At 45.1% G+C, this 19,075-nt stretch overlaps 1 protein-coding gene across 8 annotated transcripts in view; it reads right to left on the bottom strand.

Annotated features, from left to right (window-relative positions):
• LOC126175541 (D-aspartate oxidase) overlaps nucleotides 1–19,075 on the bottom strand; it is a 257,569-nt gene that overhangs the window by 45,206 nt on the left and 193,288 nt on the right. For all 8 annotated transcript variants that reach the window (XM_049922376.1, XM_049922383.1, XM_049922379.1 and 5 more), the window contains one exon: nucleotides 9,810–9,955. In XM_049922376.1, coding sequence (XP_049778333.1) covers nucleotides 9,810–9,955 — 146 coding nt within the window. The remainder of the gene's footprint in view (nucleotides 1–9,809; nucleotides 9,956–19,075) is intronic.

The following is a 19,075-nucleotide window of genomic DNA, read 5'->3' as shown; positions in this document are numbered from 1 at the left end:
GACAGAAAGGAAAAACCACAAGAATGAAAGAAAAGCAATGAACACTAAAAGGAACAAAAGAGGACAAGGAAACAACAGAGAGACACTAGAAACAGAAGAGAGTCAAACAAGAAATCAGATTACGACAATAAAAAGGTTCAAATGGCTCTAAGCACTATGGGACTTTACATCTGAGGTCATCAGTCCCCTAGACTTAGAACTACTTAAGGGGCTCCGGAAAGGCTAAAAATCATGAAAGTTCAATTTTTACTTTTTTGCGTTTTCTGAATCTGCAGACTATTACCTTTTAATAGATGTATAATTTATTCAATTCCGAAGACTACAACTATTTTTAAATTTTTTGAAATGTGTTCTACATGGGCGTGACCCACTGTGGCGCTGTTAAACTTCTGTCAAATGGTGTTATTATTAACGTCCGTGTTCATCAGGCACATTTTAGTGATGTGAGATAAAGTATGTGTTGTGGCTAACCTGTGATGGTTCAATATATATCGCTGGTGTGATTGTCGATTGTTTCATGTTTATTTACTCTGTCGTTATCTCGAAAATATTCGTAATTAATTCTGTTTCTTGAGTCTCTGTTTTGTTGAAGAATAATAATGAGTAAAAGTAAAGTTATTAGAAATCCTCTGAAGGCTTTAAGAAAAAGAGAAATGTTGGAAAGCCAAAGATATGTGTTATTACTGTAAATAATAACATTTTTAACATGGTACGAGCGATGCATGCTTTAGACAAGGAACGCCTTCGGGCTGCAGACAGGGCTGTAAAGAGTCTAGAAATACAAGCAAGAGTAAACAGGAGGAGGAACAAGAGGAAGCTGGAGGAGGAGTTTGCAGAGGATGAAGATAATCCATCCTATGGACCTGGAATGCACTAAAAAGTTAATCCAATCTTTGTCGCTCGATTCCCAAAACTTTTATTTTCTCATACTAATTACATGTTTTCTAAGGATCTTCCAAACATATTTGTTTCAAACTTTCAGTAAATGTTACACAGTACCTTCTGCATAATTTAACACAGCCTTTTTCCAAAAAAACTGTATATTTTTGAATATATAAATAAAAAATTGCAAAAAAATGTTGTGAATTTTCATTACAATTGAAAAAAATCATCTTTAATAACTGAACTAAAATTTTGTAAAATCCCTGTGTTAAGTTGTAGCCCATATTCCAATAAATAATCTGTAAAAAGTTCAACTTCCTACCTCAAGTACTTTGTGAGGAAAGATGTAATTTATAAGCGTTATTTTAACATTGCAAGTATAGGGCGTTCCGGAGCCCCTTAACCTAACTAACCTAAGGACATCACACACATCCATGCCCGAGGTAGGATTCGAACCTGTGACTGTAGCAGCTGCACGGTGAATAAAGAGGAAAAGCCAGCCACTCTGCAACACATTAAAACCTCCACCCTAAAAGCACTATGGTGGAGGACACAGAGGGACAAAGGACATGAGATAAAACTTAGATCAAATGATAAAATGAGCGACAACGAGTCTGGTACCCCAAGATTTCATCGCTGGGCAGTCAAAGTGGGACAGTGTACCAGAATATGGGCCACTGTCAGCTGTGCACCCCACTGACACTGAGGCGGATCTTCACGGTGCAAGAGGTAACCATGGGTCGCCCAAGCATGGCCAATGTGGAGCTGGCAGAGGACAACTGAATCCCTGTGAGAGGCCCGCATGTAAGACTTCCACACATTTGCAGTCTACTTACTGACACACAATTTGTTTGTGCATACTGTTATGCCATTCTGTCTCCAAAGCCAAAAACCCTGCAGCGTATGTCAGAACGCACGTCAGGTTCAGAGATGCCCATCTCCAGAAGTGGTTCCTGTGTAGCCTGTTTGGCCAGCCTGTTGGCAAGTTCATTGCCTGCGATGCCGACTTGTCCTGGATCCACACAAACACCACTGAAGGACGGGACCTGTCCGGGGCATAGATGCACTCCTGGATGGACGCCACCAAAGGATGGTGAGGGTAGTACTGGTTGTGATAGCTTGTAGGCTGCTCGAGGAGTCACTACACAGAAGAAACAATTCCTTGGGGCATGAATGGATATTCTGAAGTGCCCGAGATATGGCCACCAGTTCTGCAGTGAAAACACTGCAGCCATCAGGCAAGGAATGCTGTTCAATACAGCCTCTGCGGACAAAGGCGAAGCCAACATTACCATCAGCCATCGAGCTGTCGGTGTAAATCACTTCAGAGCCCCGGAACACTTCAAGAATCGAGAGAAAGTGACAGCGGAGACCCGCTGGGTTAACGGAGTACTTAGGGCCATGAAAAAGTTCCACGCAAAGATTTGGCCTACAGCTTTACCACGAAGGTGTATGTAAATGGACCTTGAGCAGAGGTGATGAACGGAAGGACTCCAGTTCAGACAGACGCGATCATACGCAAACTGCAATTGTTAGCCCTGACCTGGGCTGCCAATGGGGGGGTGAACTGCTGTGGTTGGGAAAAGACGACGGTAATTAGGATGTTCAGGAGAGCTGTGAATGTGTGCGCCATAACCCACTACGCTTGTCACCGGACTAGTCCTAAAAGCTCCTGTTGCTAGTCGAACTCTGCAATAGAGCAATGGGTCAAGCAAACGCAATGCTGAGGGCACCATCGAACCATAAATCACACTCCCATAGTCAAGACGGGACTGAACAAGGGCTCTGTAGAGCTGCAGCAGTGTGGTGCGATCTGTATCACAGTTGGTGTTGCTCAGGCAGTGAAGGGCATTGAGGTGCTGCCAACACTTCCGTTTAAGTTGACGAAGATGAGGAAGCCAAGTCAAACGGGCATAGAAAACCAGAACTAAGAATCGATATGTCCCACTACAGTGACTGGATCGTCATTAAGGTAAAGTGCTGGTTCCAGATGAATGTTACGATGCTGACAGAAGTGCATGACACACATCTTCATGGTGGAAAACTGGAAGCCATGGGTTAGAGCCCATGACAGTGAATTGTGGATGGCTCCCTGTAGGTGACGCTCAGCAACACCAGTACTGGAGCAGCAGTACGAAATGCAGAAGTCGTCTACATAAAGAGAAGGTGATACGGAGGCCCGACAGCTGCTGCTAGACCATTAATGGCCACTAAAAATAGAGAGAAACTCAATACAGAGCCCTGCGGGACTCCATTCTCCTGGTTATGGATGGAACTATGGGAGGCACCAACTTGGGCATGGAAAGTATGGAATGATAGGAAGTTTCGCATAAAAATCGGGAGTGGGCCCCGGAGATCCCACTCGTACAATGTGTCAAGGATATGATGTCGCCAGGTTGTGTCATATGCTTTACAAAGTCACAGAAGATGGCAACCAGGTGTTGGCGTCTGGAAAAGCCTGTTCAGATGGCAAACTCGAGGGACACAAGATTATTAGTGGTAGAGGGACCCTGGCAGAAACTGCCCTGACATGGAGCCAGTAGACCTCGTGACTCCAGTACCCAAACCAACCACCAACACACCATACGTTCCAGCAGCTTACAAAGAACGTTGGTGAGGCTGACGGGGCGATAGCTATCCACATCAAGCTAGTTTCTACCGGGTTTAAGCACAGGAATGATGGTGCTCTACCACAATTGCGATGGAAAGATGCCATCGCACCATATTCAGTTGAAGATGACGAGGATATGTCACTTGCAGTCAGATGAGAGAAGTTCAATCATCCGGCTGTGGATCCAATCAGGCCCCGGAGCTGTGTCGAGGCAATGCGCAAGGGCACTGAGGAGCGCTCACTCTGTAAATGGGGCATTATAGGATTCACTGTGGCGTGTAGTGAATGAGAGGACTTTCCCTTCCAGCCACAGTTTGAGAGTGCGAAAGGCTGGGGGGTAATTCTCCGACTCAGAGGCTCGAGCAAAGTGCTCGGCAATCGCATTTGCATCAGTAGATAACATGCCATTTATGGTATCGCCAGGAACTCCTGTTGGGGTCTGGTACCTGAAAAGAAATTTGATCTTTGCCCAGACTTGGGTAGGTGACGTGTTGCACCCAATGGTCAAGATGTATCTCTCCCAATACTCCTGCTTCTGTCGTTTGATAAGTTGGCGAACGCAGGCACAGAGCCATTTAAAGGCTATGAGGTGCTTCAGGGAAGGGTGCCACTTATGACTCTGTAGAGCTCACCGATGCTCCATAATTCCTTCAGCGACTTCCGGCGAGCACCAAGGGACTGCCTTACACCTCCGTCACCCTAAAGAGTGAGGGATCATGTGTTTTGCCGCAGAAACAATTGTTGTAGTCATCTGCTCAACCATGACATCGATATTACCGTGTGGGGGATATTCAACGGTGACAGCAGAGGTGAAAGTTTCCCAGTCCAACTTGTTTAAAGCCCATCTTGGAAGGCGTCCGTGGGCCTGACGCTAGGGCAGTGACAGGAAGATGGGGTAATGGTCACTACCACAGAGGTCATCATGTGTTCTCCAGTGGATAGACAGGAGAAGTCCTGGGCGGAAAATCAATGGCCGAGTAACTACCACTGAGCCACACTGAAATGTGTGGTGGCCCCAGTATTTACGAGGCAGAGGTTCGACTGAGACAGTAAACTTTTGACATCTCTAGCTCGGCCAGTAAGCACGGTGCCATCCCACAAGGGGTTATGGGCGTTAAAATCTCCCAAAAGTAGGAAAGGTTTAGGGAGTTTATCAATAAGTGCAGCTAATACATTCAGGGGTACTGCACCATCTGGAGGAAGATATACATTGCAGACAGTTATTTCCTGTGTCATCGTCATTCTGACAGCCACAGCTTCAAGAAGAGTTTGAAGGGGCACAGTGCCACTACACACAGAGTTTAGGACATAAACGCAAACTCCACCTGACACTCGATTATGGTCACTACTGTTCCTGTAATGTCCCTTACAACCACGGAGGGCAGGGGCCCGCTTTGCTGGGAACCAGGTTTCCTGGACGGCAATGTAGATAGCAGGTGTAAAGCTTAACAGTTGCTATAGCTTAACCAGGTGGTGAAAAAAACCGCCGCAATTCCAGTGGAGGATGACGTCACCATGAGACTGGGAAGGCATGGAACATTCAATGAGGCAGTTTACACCTCCGAGTCACCTGCTGCCACCAACTTTTTGCTTGAGCAGTCTATAATCCATTGTGTCTGAGGGTCTGGCAAGATCTAGGTCCTCAGTGGACACCAGAATCTCCACCCCCATCCTCAGACGCAGAGCTTGTAGGTAGCGGCGGTGTGGGTGCCACCGCAATTTCTTCGGTCTTAGGGGGTCTTCTTTTTGGATTTCTCTCACTGCTCCTTGGGTTTCCCTGGCTGGGAGGACTTCACTAACTCAGTCTCCGGGACTGAGGATGAGCATGAAGCCCTACGACCAGCTGCTTTTGAGCTCCTGGGAAGGGAGTAATCCAAGGGACCCCTTACTGGCAAGAGAAGCCAAAGAAGACTTACGCTTCTCCAGCTTAGAATTGGGGATGGGCGTCCGCAATGGTTGGGGGGGGGGGGGGGGGGGAGCGTTGCTCATGATGTAGGTGGTGTGGGAGCAACAGGGAGGGGAAATGCCCCCTACCATCAAGGGGGCAGGTGTAGTCTTCCAGCTCTGAGACATGACTGGGGTTGGCAGAGCTGATGGTGCCAGAATTGTTGTAGCAGCGGCATAAGACGATGTCATACATACAGGATGCAGGCGTTCAAATTTTCTCTTAGCCTCAGTGTAGGTCAGTCGGGTCTTATACTTCATGATTTTCCTTTCTTTCTGGAGAATCCTGCAGCCTGGCGATCATGGTGAATAGTGCTCTCCACAGCTGACACAGATGGGAGGCAGAGCACATGGAGTATTGGGATGTGATGGACATCCACAATCTCGACATGTGACGCTGGAAGCACAGTGGGAAGACATATGGCCGAACTTCCAGCACTTAAGGCACTGCATCAGGGGAGGGATATAAGGCTTTACATCACAACCATAGACTATCACTGAACCTTCTCAGGCAATGTAACACCCTTGAAGGCCAGGATGAAGGCACCAGTGGCAACACGTTTATCTCTGGGTCCCTGGTGGACACGGCAGACAAAATGTACACATTGCTGCTCTAAATTGGCCCGCAGCTCATTGTCAGACTGCAAAAGAAGGTCCCGGTTAAATATGAAACACTGGACCATATTTAAGCTCTTATGGGGTGTGATGGTTACAGAAACATCCCCCAGCTTGTCACAAGCGAGTAATGTCTGTGACTTGGCACAGGATGCTGTTCTGATAAAGAATGACCCAGATCTCATTTTGGACAATCCCTCCATCTCCCCAAACTTGTCCTCCAAATGCTCAACAAAAACCTGAGGCTTCATCATCATGAAAAATTCCCCATCAGCTCTCTAAAATACAAGGTACAGGGGTGAATAAGATCCGCTGTCATCCTTAGCCTGATGTTCCTCCCATGGTGTGGCCAGGGAGGGGAACAATTTGGGGCCATACTTCTGTGCATTGAATTGAGCTCGTGAATGCTTAAGGACTGCTGGTGTTTCACCACCAGCAAGAGATGATGGACTACACTTCATCGCGTGTCATCCGCCCTGATGCCACTCACTCAGACCAGGTGCCCTCTCCACGGGTGCCACCCAGCCGCAGCAAAGGCCATCTGGCAGGATGGCCATTGTCAGGAGTCCCGATGCCCCAGGGGGACGGGCATCTACCCCTTGGCATACATGGGGAGTCAATGGCACAGGCATCAGCAGAGTGATCCCTGTGCGGTCAGGGGGCTACAACCAAAAGAATACATGGCAGCCCCACCACAACGGACTGGCTAACGTGCTGGATATCAGGTGCAATGACGTCCATGGCCATCATTGACGCAGAAAGCGACACTGCATAATGCATGGTGGAAAACGCATCCAGGAAGATGCCCTCGCCCAAGAGATGGTGAATGAGCGGGACTGAAATGCGACGATGAGAAAGTGGGCTAAGGATCTCAATGCCCAATGGACAAGATGCACCAATAAAGCACCTTTCCCCAACTGACTCACTCTTTGGGAAAATTTTGAAGAACGGAGGTCAAACCCTACAGGTGACCATCACATAAAGGCTGAAACATGTGAACTCCTTTTAGTTGCCTCTCACGACAGGCAGGAATACCTCGAGCCTATTATTACACCCGGACCTGCAGGGAGGTGTTAAGAGGGGGTGAGAGAGTGTAGAGAGGGGTGAGAGAGTAGATGATGTGTGGGGAGGGGGACGGGGCACCGACATAGGAGGGGCGGAAGAGGGGCGCTGTGGGGGAGAAGTTTCATTGTGGGGGGAGGGGAGGTTTCACAGTAGGGGCGGGAGGAAGTTTTGCAGTTTAAGGGGTGGAGGTTTCGCGGTTGGCGGTGGGGAGGTTTTGCATTGGGAGGGGAGGGGGCATGGTGGGGGGAGACATCGCAGCGAGGGGGTGGTGGTGAGGCATCACAGATGGGCAACAAGGGGGGAGGGGTCGCAGCGGGGGGGGGCATCACAACAGGGGGGAGGCTTCGAAGCGGGGGGGAGGGCGTAGTAGTCAGGGGGGGGGAGGGAGGTGTCGCAGTCGGGGGGGGGGGGAGGCGTCGCAGATGGGGGGGGGAGGTGTCACAGTCGGCGTCGCAGTGGGAGTTAGGGGTCGCAGTGGGGGTTGAGCTTCGCAGTGGGGGGGGAGGGCAGGGTCGCAGTGGGTGGGGGAGGGTCGCAAGGTGGGGGACAGAGTCGCAGTGGGTGGGGCAGGGACGCAGTGAGGGGGGGCAAGGTCGCAGGGCAGGATCGCGTTGTGGGGGGGGGGTGCAGGGTACCGATGGGGGGGAGGCAGTGTCGCGGTGGGGGGGCAGTGTCGCGGTGGGGGGGCAGTGTCGCAGTGGGGGGGCAGGGTAGCAGTGGGGGTGGAGGCAGGGTAGCAGTGGGGGTGGTGGCAGGGTAGCAGTGGGGGCGGGGGCAGGGTAGCAGTGGGGGCAGGGGCAGGGTAGCAGTGGGGGCGGGAGCAGGGTAGCAGTGGGGGTGGGAGCAGGGTAGCAGTGGGGGTGGGAGCAGGGTAGCAGTGGGGGTGGGAGCAGGGTAGCAGTAGGGGGGAGCAGGGTAGCAGTAGGGGGGAGCAGGGTAGCAGTAGGGGGGAGCAGGGTAGCAGTAGGGGGGAGCAGGGTAGCAGTGGGGGGGAGCAGGGTAGCAGTGGGGGGGAGCAGGGTAGCAGTGGGGGGGGGAGCAGGGTAGCAGTGGGGGGGTAGCAGGGTAGAAGTGGGGGGGGCAGGGTAGAAGTGGGGGGGGGGCAGGGTAGCAGTGGGGGGGCAGGGTAGCAGTGGGGGGGAAGGTTAGCAGTGGGGGGGCAGGTTAGCAGTGGGGGGGCAGGTTAGCAGTGAGGGGGCAGGTTAGCAGTGGGGGGGCAGGGTAGCAGTGGGGGGGCAGGGTAGCAGTGGGGGGTGCAGGGTAGCAGTGTGGGGGGGGCAGGGTAGCAGTGTGGGGGGGGCAGGGTAGCAGTGTGGGGGGGGGGCAGGGTAGCAGTGGAGGGTGAGAGAGTCGCAGTGGAGGGTGGGCGGTTCGCAGTGGGGGGTGGGAGGGTCGCAGTGGGGCGGTGGGAGGGTCGCAGTGGGGCGGTGGGAGGGTCCCAGTGGGGCAGTGGGAGGGTCCCAGTGGGGCAGTGGGAGGGTCGCAGTGGGGCGGTGGGAGGGTCGCAGTGGGGCGGTGGGAGGGTCACAGTGGGGCGGTGGGATGGTCACAGTGGGGTGTGGGAGGGTGGCAGTGGGGGGGTCGCAGTGGAGCTGGGGGGCTAAGCAGTGGAGGGGGGTGTAAGCAGTGGAGGGGTGGTGTAAGCAGTGGAGGGGTGGTGTAAGCAGTGGAGGGGTGGTGTAAGCAGTGGAGGGGGCGGGGTAAGCAGTGGAGGGTGGGTAAGCAGTGGGAGGGTCGCAGAGCAGTGGGGCGGAGCAGTGGGGCGGAGCAGTGGGGCGGAGCAGTGGGGCGGAGAAGTGGGGCGGAGAAGTGGGGGGGGTGAGGCAGAGCAGTGGGGGGGGAGGGGTAGCACTGGGGGCGGTGGGGTAGCACTGGGGGCGGTGGGGTAGCACTGGGAGTGGCGGGGTAGCACTGGAGGGGGTGGCGGGGTAGCACTGGGGGGGGGTGGCGGGGTAGCACTGGGGGGGGGGTGGCGGGGTAGCACTGGGGGGGGGTGGCGGGGTAGCACTGGGGGGGTGGCGGGGTAGCACTGGGGGGTGGTAGCACTGGGGAGGGTAGCACTGGGGGGGTAGCACTGGGGGGGGTAGCACTGGGGGGGGGTTGCACTGGGGGGGGGGGTAGCACTGGGGGGGGTTAGCACTGGGGGGGGGTTAGCACTGGGGGGGGGTAGCACTGGGGGGGGGTAGCACTGGGGGGGGTAGCACTGGGGGGGGGTAGCACTGGGGGGGGGTAGCACTGGGGGGGGGTAGCACTGGGGGAAGGTTAAGTAAGCTGCCCATACCCTCCTGGTAGTTAACAAACAACTGCTATCACTGGCCTATGTACCTTGGATGACCAAAGTGTCTAACAAAAAAAAAAAAAAAAAAAAACAAAAAAAAACCTATAATATAATAATTAGTGAAATTTCATTTTCATATGTACGTTCATATGTGCAATTTACTTGCTTGAATGTTAGTGTAGGTTAGCCTTTGTTTTCCTTATGCTGCACTCACAGGATGGTGTTTGTTGATAGTAACCATATGGTGCCAGCACTGAAGTTAGCCTTGGGAACTAATGTTTCCTGTGTTCAGCTGATGGCTAATAAAACTGTTTTTCTATATATCGAAAATGAAGTAAGGAAAAGATCTTGCAGTTGACTTAACCACAGTATTACACAACTAAAGATATAATACACAATATCTATAGAAATTACCTGTGCATTCCCCAAGGCAAGAACTTTCTACACTCCGTCACAAGCGTTGTGTAAAAGGTTCCATACTTCCAGTTTCCTGGGTACAAAGAGAGTTCTTCTTCTGTTGCTCTTCTGAATAGAGGCAAAAGTTTTTCCAGGTAGTGGTTCTGAAAGCAGAATATTTTTGAAAGTAAAAATAAACAGGGGTTTCTTCAGCATGCATTACTACACAGTAACAAACTGTGTTGTCTCATGAGTGCAGAGTCAAATTATGTCTAACTTCCATCTGTAACAGTGAAGTGACGATATTGAGAGCAAGTATCTTCAAAGTCAATTTGTTAAAGTATGCTACAAAGTTCTGCCCTCATGCTGTAGAGCAAGGAATACTATCAAAAAGTTTCAACTTTACAATCTTTAAAACAACTTGTGCCACATGCTTTGTACTTCTTTGTCCTTCAAAACCAACTGTTTAATCTTCTTATTGTACTCAAAAATCCTCTTTGCTTGAAAATTCATTGGTTTTATATTGTTATTTGCATAAGATGTATAGGTAGTTTCTGACCATAAAGAAGTTTCCAGAATGAGATTTTCACTCTGCAACGGAATGCACTGATCTGAAACTTGCTGGCATATCAAAACTGCGTGCCAGACTGAGAGTTGAACTCAGGACCTTTTCCTTCCACGGGACAGTGCTTTACTGATGGAGCTACCCAAGCATGACTCATAACCCATCCTCTCAGCTCTACTTCCACCAGTACCTCATCATCTACCTTCTAACCTTCACGGAAGACTGGCATTCCAGGAGTGCTGGGCATGGAAGACTGGAATTCCAGGAGTGCTGGTATTACAAGTTTTGCAGGAGATGTTCTGTGAATTTTGGAAGGTAAGAGATGAGATTCTGGCAGAAGTAAAGCTGTGAGGATGGTTCGTGACTCGTGCATGTGTAGTTCAGTTGGTAAAGCACACGTCCACAAAAGACAAAGGTCTTGAGTTCGAGTCATGGCCCAGTAAATAGTTTTAATACACCAGGAAGCTTCACAAAGAAGTTGTTCCACCACCTTCACCCTAACGTTTGACAATCCAAACCTCTGGAGAGAGGTGTGTCAGTGTTTTCCTGATGGAGTTCCCACAAAGTCTGTCCTAAGTTTTTCAACACCAGTAGCTCCACAGAGTTTTGGATTTTGAACATGGATTCCTTATTGTAAACTTCAATGGACACATCATGACTGCAAAACTGCAATTTGTCACCTCACAATTGCTTTTACATCTCATCAGCAGGCAATTTTTTCATTAGCTGGTTGGATAAGGAGCATTCACAGAGCTCATGAGGTACTGTGAGTTTCAGCTTTACACATGCCCACACATTTATCCTCATTAACATCCAACCATCTACCACTAGGACATTGTCCTTGCCATCTCTTACAGTAATGAGTCCAACAGAGAGTTTATTTATTTCTTCTTTAGTCAATTACCTTTACTACGCACCTGGACCATCTCCTTCTGAAATCACTATCAACTTCGGTTATTTCTGACATGCTTTCTTCAACTGTTCATTGAGCATTTCTTAAACGTTTTTTCCTTACTTTTTAAGATTCATGTCTTAGTCATAGTTTGACCTGGCAGTACACATGCATTAGATATACTTTATGTTGTTGGCCAATTGTGAATTTCCTAACGAACAGATCATAAAGTTTTCCCAATGAACTTCCAGACAAAATTCCCCTATTTCTGTTTCTGAGCCAATCTGCTAATTGTTTGCAGTTGCCCTAAGAACATAAGCTCATCAGCTGATTCAAGTTATAACTAATCTTTTCTGATTTACTGTCAGCATATTGGCATTACTTAATTTTGTTTTTTTGGAGTTAATTTTCAGGCCTATTATTATAATTGTTATATTTTTTTCTTCTCCATTCTTTTATTAAATTGTTCTGAATTTGAAGCAATTAAAACAATGTTATTCACAATTTAAATGGGTACAGGTACGTGGATCCAGTTATGGTGATGCAGATAAAATGGAAGAAAGAAGATGGGTCTGACATCCCACTAATGATAAGGTCATTAGAGCAAACTTGGACTGAGGGAGGATACATTTTACACCCTTTCAAATGAACCTTCTCAGCATTTGCCTCTAGCAATTTAGGGAAATCTTGTAAAATCTAAATCTGGTTGACCGAATGGGGGATTTGCACTACGTTCCTCCTGAATATGAGTCCAGTGCATTACCACTATGGTACACCTCAGATAATAAGAGTCACTTACACGAAATGTTTCTTCATCTCACTTCAGTAATTCTGAAATAATTTGCACAAATAAAGTATAATCTCCACAGCCACCCCCCGCCCCAATGTAGTTATTACAGATTTTAGTAACACACTTGTATAGTACTGCCAACAATTTAAAGAGGTCCAGGACCTACATGTCTTCACATCTACTGTTCCCATTCTTGTCAATTTGTTTAGCAACATTGTTGTTTGAAATATTATTTTTTGTCTTCTTGTGCAAACAGTCTCTGAATAATTCTGCAAGTTTTATTTCCACTACAAACCTCTATTATGATATCTCTGTTGCAATCTCCCCCCCCCCCCCCCTTTCATGGGTCAACTGTTGGCGGGAAAGGCTTTCTTCATTCAGACAATCAATTACGTATGTTTTTGTTCCATCAGCTGACCTATATTTTAACACCTTAAGGTTTGTCTCCCTGTTGACTGTAGCAATACTTTCCAGCATCCTCATGGGATACCAGGCCCCGCTCTACTTCAGGGCCCCTGACCGACGTCTAGGAAGATTTCAACCTCGGTTCCAGTCAAAATAGGGGACAGCAAGACTGGTATCTGTACATTTTTGAGACAGTGATCACTTCAGACATCACCTGCTGAAGTGATCGCTTTCTCAAAAATCTACAGATACCAATCTTTGAATGCTGGCCCCTATTTTGACAGGAAGCAAGGTGGGAATCTTCCTACACGTCGGTCAGGGGGCCTGAAGTATATCATCGAAACTGGTGCCCAATAAAATAACAATCTGTATATTTAGATGACTGAAAGTTGTTGGTTTGACACTCTGTACTGAACATCCGAGATCCCGAACCATCTCTGAAAAGATGGACGCTACTCTCACTAACATCTTCATCAACATATCCCTGCAACCATGCACAGCAGTTATAAAATTACTTACAATTACAAGCACACAACTTCACAATATATGTATTGGAATTATTTCCACATTATTTATGTTGCCTGCAGGACAGATTTTTTATCCCTCCCCCTCCCCAAAGAAAATGAGAAAAAAAATTGTTTCAATCAGGCAGGGCTTGTTATTTTCAGATTTAAAGAGTTTAATTCCTCATTAAATGTCACAATGCATACTCTGTAGAAAATTCACTGTCTTAACTTGGCTCACTTAAAGTGTCAGCCTTATGGATCCACCCTCTCTTTTTAAACTCTACCATAAAGGATCTGAGTAGGTTTATGCTCTCCTAAAACAAACTTTTAGTCAATGACCTCATCACTTCCCAGAAACCAAAATACATGACAAAACATATTCTAAAGCTTTTCTGTTAATGGCTACTATGTAGAGGGTAGCAACTGCTGAACGGTAATAAAAGCTATCATTCACTAAATTAATGCTGTAGAGTATCAACTCTCAAAAAAAGCAACAGATGCTAAGTGATACCGTTAATAAACATAATGCAACCATCTGATGGTGAACTGGCTGTTCAAAGCTGGTAATGGTAATAAACAACAAAGTGGTCGCTTGTTTTCCTGTATGCAGTTTGTGTTGTAGCTTGGGTTTTTGCTTTTGTAAAAGAGTGTTAGCACTGACCAAAAGGCACCAGGACTAATTTTTATTCTTGTTCTTTGTAGTTCATACTTTTAATAGTGAAATTTTACAATGTTTATAGTGTCACAGTTGTGTACAGTAGAGGCAGCACAAGAAGGTCCCTGACAACTTGCAGAACCATTGCCCACTTTCAACTGTGAAGCACTAATGGCTGAAAGTGAAAACAGTAGGCATCTGCAGAGACGTGACAACACTGAAGCAACACCATAGAGATATTTATAAAATTGTGTTACATTACTGGTTGAGGTTGGCCCATGAAGCAGCCGCGCAACTGATGAGGATCAACTTAACACCAACTCAACTACAGTTTGTTCCCTGTGTTATTGTATAGTTGTCAGTAACAGAAGACATGGAAATGACATTTATGCAGGGGAGAATTGGCCACTGCCCATCAGCAACTAGAAACAACCTTGTGGAGAACAACAGGTTTCGGGCTGCTGCCCTCAACTGTAGCAGTATTCGGACATCACACCAACTGGGCTCCACGATGTCATAAATTCTGCCAAAGTGAATGATCTGACCAGTTCATCCTCTCAGCTTAAAGTAAATTTTATGAACTATCTGACAAAAAACATTAGATTATCTGGTCTTCTGTACAGTCAGTAAATAGATAAAATTCGTTGACATAGTTAATCAGTCATCATGATGACAGTGCTGATTTTGGTCTTCCAAAATTATACACTGAGGAAGATCTTATCACAAGTTGTTCTTTGATTACTGCTCAAACACCAAATTGACATATCTTTTACTCGCAAATGTCTTGGTCGTATTTGGTGGATAAATTTGTTAACTGGTATTGACTGTAATAAGTCATCATTATAATTAAAACTCCAGCATTTTGTAACATAAATGACATATCTAGGTATCATCAAGCAATCATTCAGGCAATTTAAAATTTGAGGCAACCAGGATAAGGGCATCATGATGCCTTTGTATTTGGATGTTTAGTTATGATGATAATTCATCAGAGTCAATATCTGTTAACTGTGATATATCTGCCAAATGTGATCAAGACATTTGCAAACAAAAGAGTATATTTCAAATACATTGTGTGCTTCTGTTTAATTGAAATCAACATATATTGTCACGTACGAGAGTGTAACAGAAAATCACTTAATATCACTCAACCAAGGAAAGGTGGTAGGATCTGACTCCTGTACAATTTTAGATGAAAATACGAATGAACTTGCTCCCTGTCTTGAAAAGTTTACTTAATGTCACTGGAGCAACAAAGCATTCCAAGAGATTGCAAAAAGACAGAGATAATTTCTGTTTTTGAGAAGGGTCATCAAACAGATGTGCATAACAATGGACCTATATACCTGATGGTGCTCTGTTGTAAAATTACGGAACACATTTTATGCTCACATATTATTTTCCCTATTGTTGATAAATTACTGGTAACAGCCAAAATTATGAAATACCTCAAGAAACGCACCCAAAGCAAATTTAGAATGAAATGATCAAATAAAAGTCATCTGTGTCATTCAATACAATGGATATGCAGCACACTTCTTGAATCCTTTCATTATAGATTCACTTGTGATTCTGTTCCATAAATTAAGGAGCCACTGGTACAGCACAGATATTGAGGGTTTCCATAAATTGACCGCCGGAGTGACGCACAATCCCCATGAAGAAACAACTCATTATAAAGTTGTCAGAGGTGAGACTTAAAAGGTCTACCACATACACTTCTGTGTTGCTTTTCAATAGCAGACCCTTATCTTCCTGGGTAGGTGTCCCCTGAAAGTATCCAGTGCCAAGATTTGTCTTTTGTTAAGACAAGAGCCTGGTACTCTGTTCCAAACAACCTTGCACTAATTTACCACTACGGCATTTGTAATCCACACTTTTCTTGACATCTGGAGGTAAACCTGCAGGCACTTTCCCCTTTTGTATTATTTTCCTAGTAAGAATCACATAGGGGGGCAGCTTCCTCAGTCTCATTCCATCTACTATCATTCCCAGGATTACTGTCTAGCGGGCCTTCTCGTCACTATTCACATCATTGCCCTTCCATGTTGACAGTATCACTTGAAGGCGTATCAAAATAAACAGTTGTCTGAGCAACACTAATCATGTGGCCTAGTACAGTGGTCAGCAAACTCATTAGTCAAGAGAGTCAAATATCAGCAGTACAATGACTAAACTTTATTTTGAGAGCCACATTTTCTAAACTTACACTATATACACAGGTACACTGTTATTAACTTAATTAGGAAACTTCTAAGCTGGCCTTTGGTAGAAATGTCTTCAATTTGATTGAGATACTTCAAAGAGGTCAACACCTACTAACTCCCCTACCCAAACTGGTCTTGTTTACTTGTTTCATCTATTAATGGTCGTTCATCCTCTCTGCATGTCCAAACCATCTCAAGACTACATCATCTCACTCCTCAAAGCTCCCTAAAATTAACTTAATAAACTTCAAGTAAACTTTTAAGCCTTGGCTATACTATAGGACTGTTGAATAAAACTTGATACCATACTCAATAAATATAGTATTCATAAAATTAGTTCATGAAAATTACTGACAAACACTAATGTGAACAATGGTCTGCCAAGCCCTGGGAGGCTTGGGTAAGTCAAGTCTGTATGTTGTTTTTAATATCAAGCACATTTCCAGTTTCTCATCAGCATGACAAATTCTCAGTATTCCCAGGAAAAGATTTATGGTTGTAAATGACTGTTCACATGAATATGTAGCATAGCAAACATTAGTTTTTTCTGCTGATTATGTGACTCAGGAATATTATTTCAGATGTCAAAAACCAAAGCATCTTTCTTCTCCAGGTCTTTCAAAGCTGACAACTTATTCTGTGAACTAAGCTCACTTTTGTTTTTCTCCAATATTTCTATATTAGCACAAAGACATTGAACTGTTGAGCTCCACAATTCCTTGTTCTTTTTTCCCCCCAAATTCAGCAATTGCATTTGAAGTATCAGCGTCTGTATTAAAGGAAGAAAAATTTAATTCCATTACAGAAGCATTAAGAAGTTTTTTTTTTTTTAACAAACACTAACAACATTTTGCTGTTTCTGAATTCCTGAAACCTGTTAAGAAAACTATCCTTATATTTAAAAGTGGAGTTTTGAAATAGCAAATGTCAATATCAGAATTATTTTCTTGCTGATGTTTCAGTAAGCTTGCAAAGTGAATCAAATTTTCTCTTTCAAGAGCTTGAGAGAAAAGAGAGAATTTGTTTCCCTCTTGTAACTTTGAAAAAACTGTTTACTTTCCTCTGAAGCTTACATTTAAGGTGGCTTTGGACTTATGTAACACTCACCACGAATAAAATTTTTGGATCCACTGACTGTCTGTTAGTTCTGGACAGTGAACACCCTCTCAAGGAGAAATGCTTTAATTTCTATTAATAAGAATATAAAACGTTCCAAAGCATTTACTCTTGATAACCAATGTACGCCATTACGTAGTGCTCTTTGTCCGTTGAGTGCCAATAATCCTAAAAGTTCTTCTTTGTGACTTGTAGATGAAATGAATCATATAAAAAGGTAAACCTTTGCACTGTATAATTTTGTCACAAGATGCTTCAACTGCTAGTGATGAAGCTGAAACCCATTTAAGATCTTCCATTTACTGGTTGGTTACAATGGAAGACATTTTGACTGTTTTATCTTTCACTGTTGTAGCAGGAACTGGTAAATCTTTCATTTTTTTGAATATCTGCTTTGTTATTAAATTCTCGAAACAGCTACTCAGATGCATTTAGAGGGTGCACTGAACAGTAATGCCTCTGAATTTTTTATGTTAAAGCTCTTTAAATGTAACAAACTTTTTTTAACATTCTACATCTTTATCCTTCATGTCCACACATTAATTTCTCAACATTATCACCCTGGCTATAGATACATTTCTCCCAACAACAGACAAGTTTGTTGATACTATCACTGTAGAGTGTTTGACTTTGTTGTTAGAGCCACAACCTCACTTCTGCTTGCACTGCTTCATCACTTTTGTAGTAAAGTCCTCGAACATGTTCTCTAAGTTCTGGAAACAGATTAATCTTGGACAAGCCAAGTCAGGACTATATGGAGGATGCCCTCTATTGGCAGAGGGCTGAAAATATGTAAACATGAAGAATAAATATTTAGAATATTAATAACATTTGTTTTATTTAAATAGCTTAAAGAGTTTTCATGTAAAAAATTTGCAGTCATTACTTTTCAGATAACCTTGTAAAACAACTTTTTATATATTCACCGTCTATATGTGGTTTCCCTCTCTTAGCAGTCTCTTGACTAACTAAAACACTGTTGAAGTATTGCATGCAGTAATTAAATACAGAACTTTATTTTTCTTGTCTCACCTGAAGTTCATCAATTGCTTTCTTCACTGCTTCACCAATTGGATATTTTGTACTAAATGACACATTTAGTTGCAAAGCGTCCTTCCATACACTTTCCATGTTAGGAGCCATTTATTCCTAACAATAATTAAGACAGGTCAGAAGGCCACTAAATTTTCGAATAAACCCTCAGTCCATTCAACTTTAAATTCATGGCATTAATCTTCCATTTTTCTCTGCTTCTTTGTAGCCATGTTAAACAGGGTGACCAAAAATTTTCATTTTATAATAATAAAGTCACCAACAAAAAATAACTACAATTCTTAAACTGATGACAAATATACCTGTACGATTTGTAGCTGACTGGAAACATGCAGGTAACTTTATGCTTAGAGTAGGAGCTTTTGTTGTCCACACACAGTTTACAGATACAACTAGCATTAACCACTGCACAACAAGGGTGCTGACTGACTGGCTCGCTCACACAATTTGTGCTTGAATTTTGAGTGCCTTCCACATGTGTGCAGCCTGACTGAATTTTTTTTGACATATTACAAGTGCTCCATATGTGCAACCCCCGCCCCCCTTCGCCCTTTCCCAATTGATTTTGCAGGTATGCACTGTTAACAAGAGCTTCTAAAAAGAAAGATGATGAGACTTACCAAACAAAAGCGCTGGCAGGTCGATAGACACACAAACAAACACACAAAATTCTAGCTTTCGCAACCAATGGCTGCTTCGTCAGGAAAGAGGGAAGGAGAGGGAAAGACGAAAGGATGTGGGTTTTAAGGGAGAGGGTAAGGAGTCATTCCAATCCCGGGAGCGGAAAGACTTACCTTAGGGGGAAAAAAGGACGGGTATACACTCGCACACACACACATATCCATCCGTATATACACAGGCACAAGCAGACATGTTCTTTTAAATATGTCTGCTTGTGTCTGTATATGTGTGGATGGATATGTGTGTGTGCGCGCGAGAGTGTATACCTGTCCTTTTATCCCCCTAAGGTAAGTCTTTCCACTCCTGGGATTGGAATGACTCCTTACCCTCTCCCTTAAAACCCACATCCTTTCGTCTTTCCCTCTCCTTCCCTCTCTCCTGACGAAGCAACCGTTGGTTGCGAAAGCTTGAATT

Source organism: Schistocerca cancellata, chromosome 3, assembly GCF_023864275.1.
Source record: "Schistocerca cancellata isolate TAMUIC-IGC-003103 chromosome 3, iqSchCanc2.1, whole genome shotgun sequence".
In the NCBI taxonomy this organism is placed as follows: domain Eukaryota; kingdom Metazoa; phylum Arthropoda; class Insecta; order Orthoptera; family Acrididae; genus Schistocerca; species Schistocerca cancellata.
Note: the sequence above shows the minus strand (reverse complement) of the source record. Positions and strands in the feature narration are given on the sequence as shown.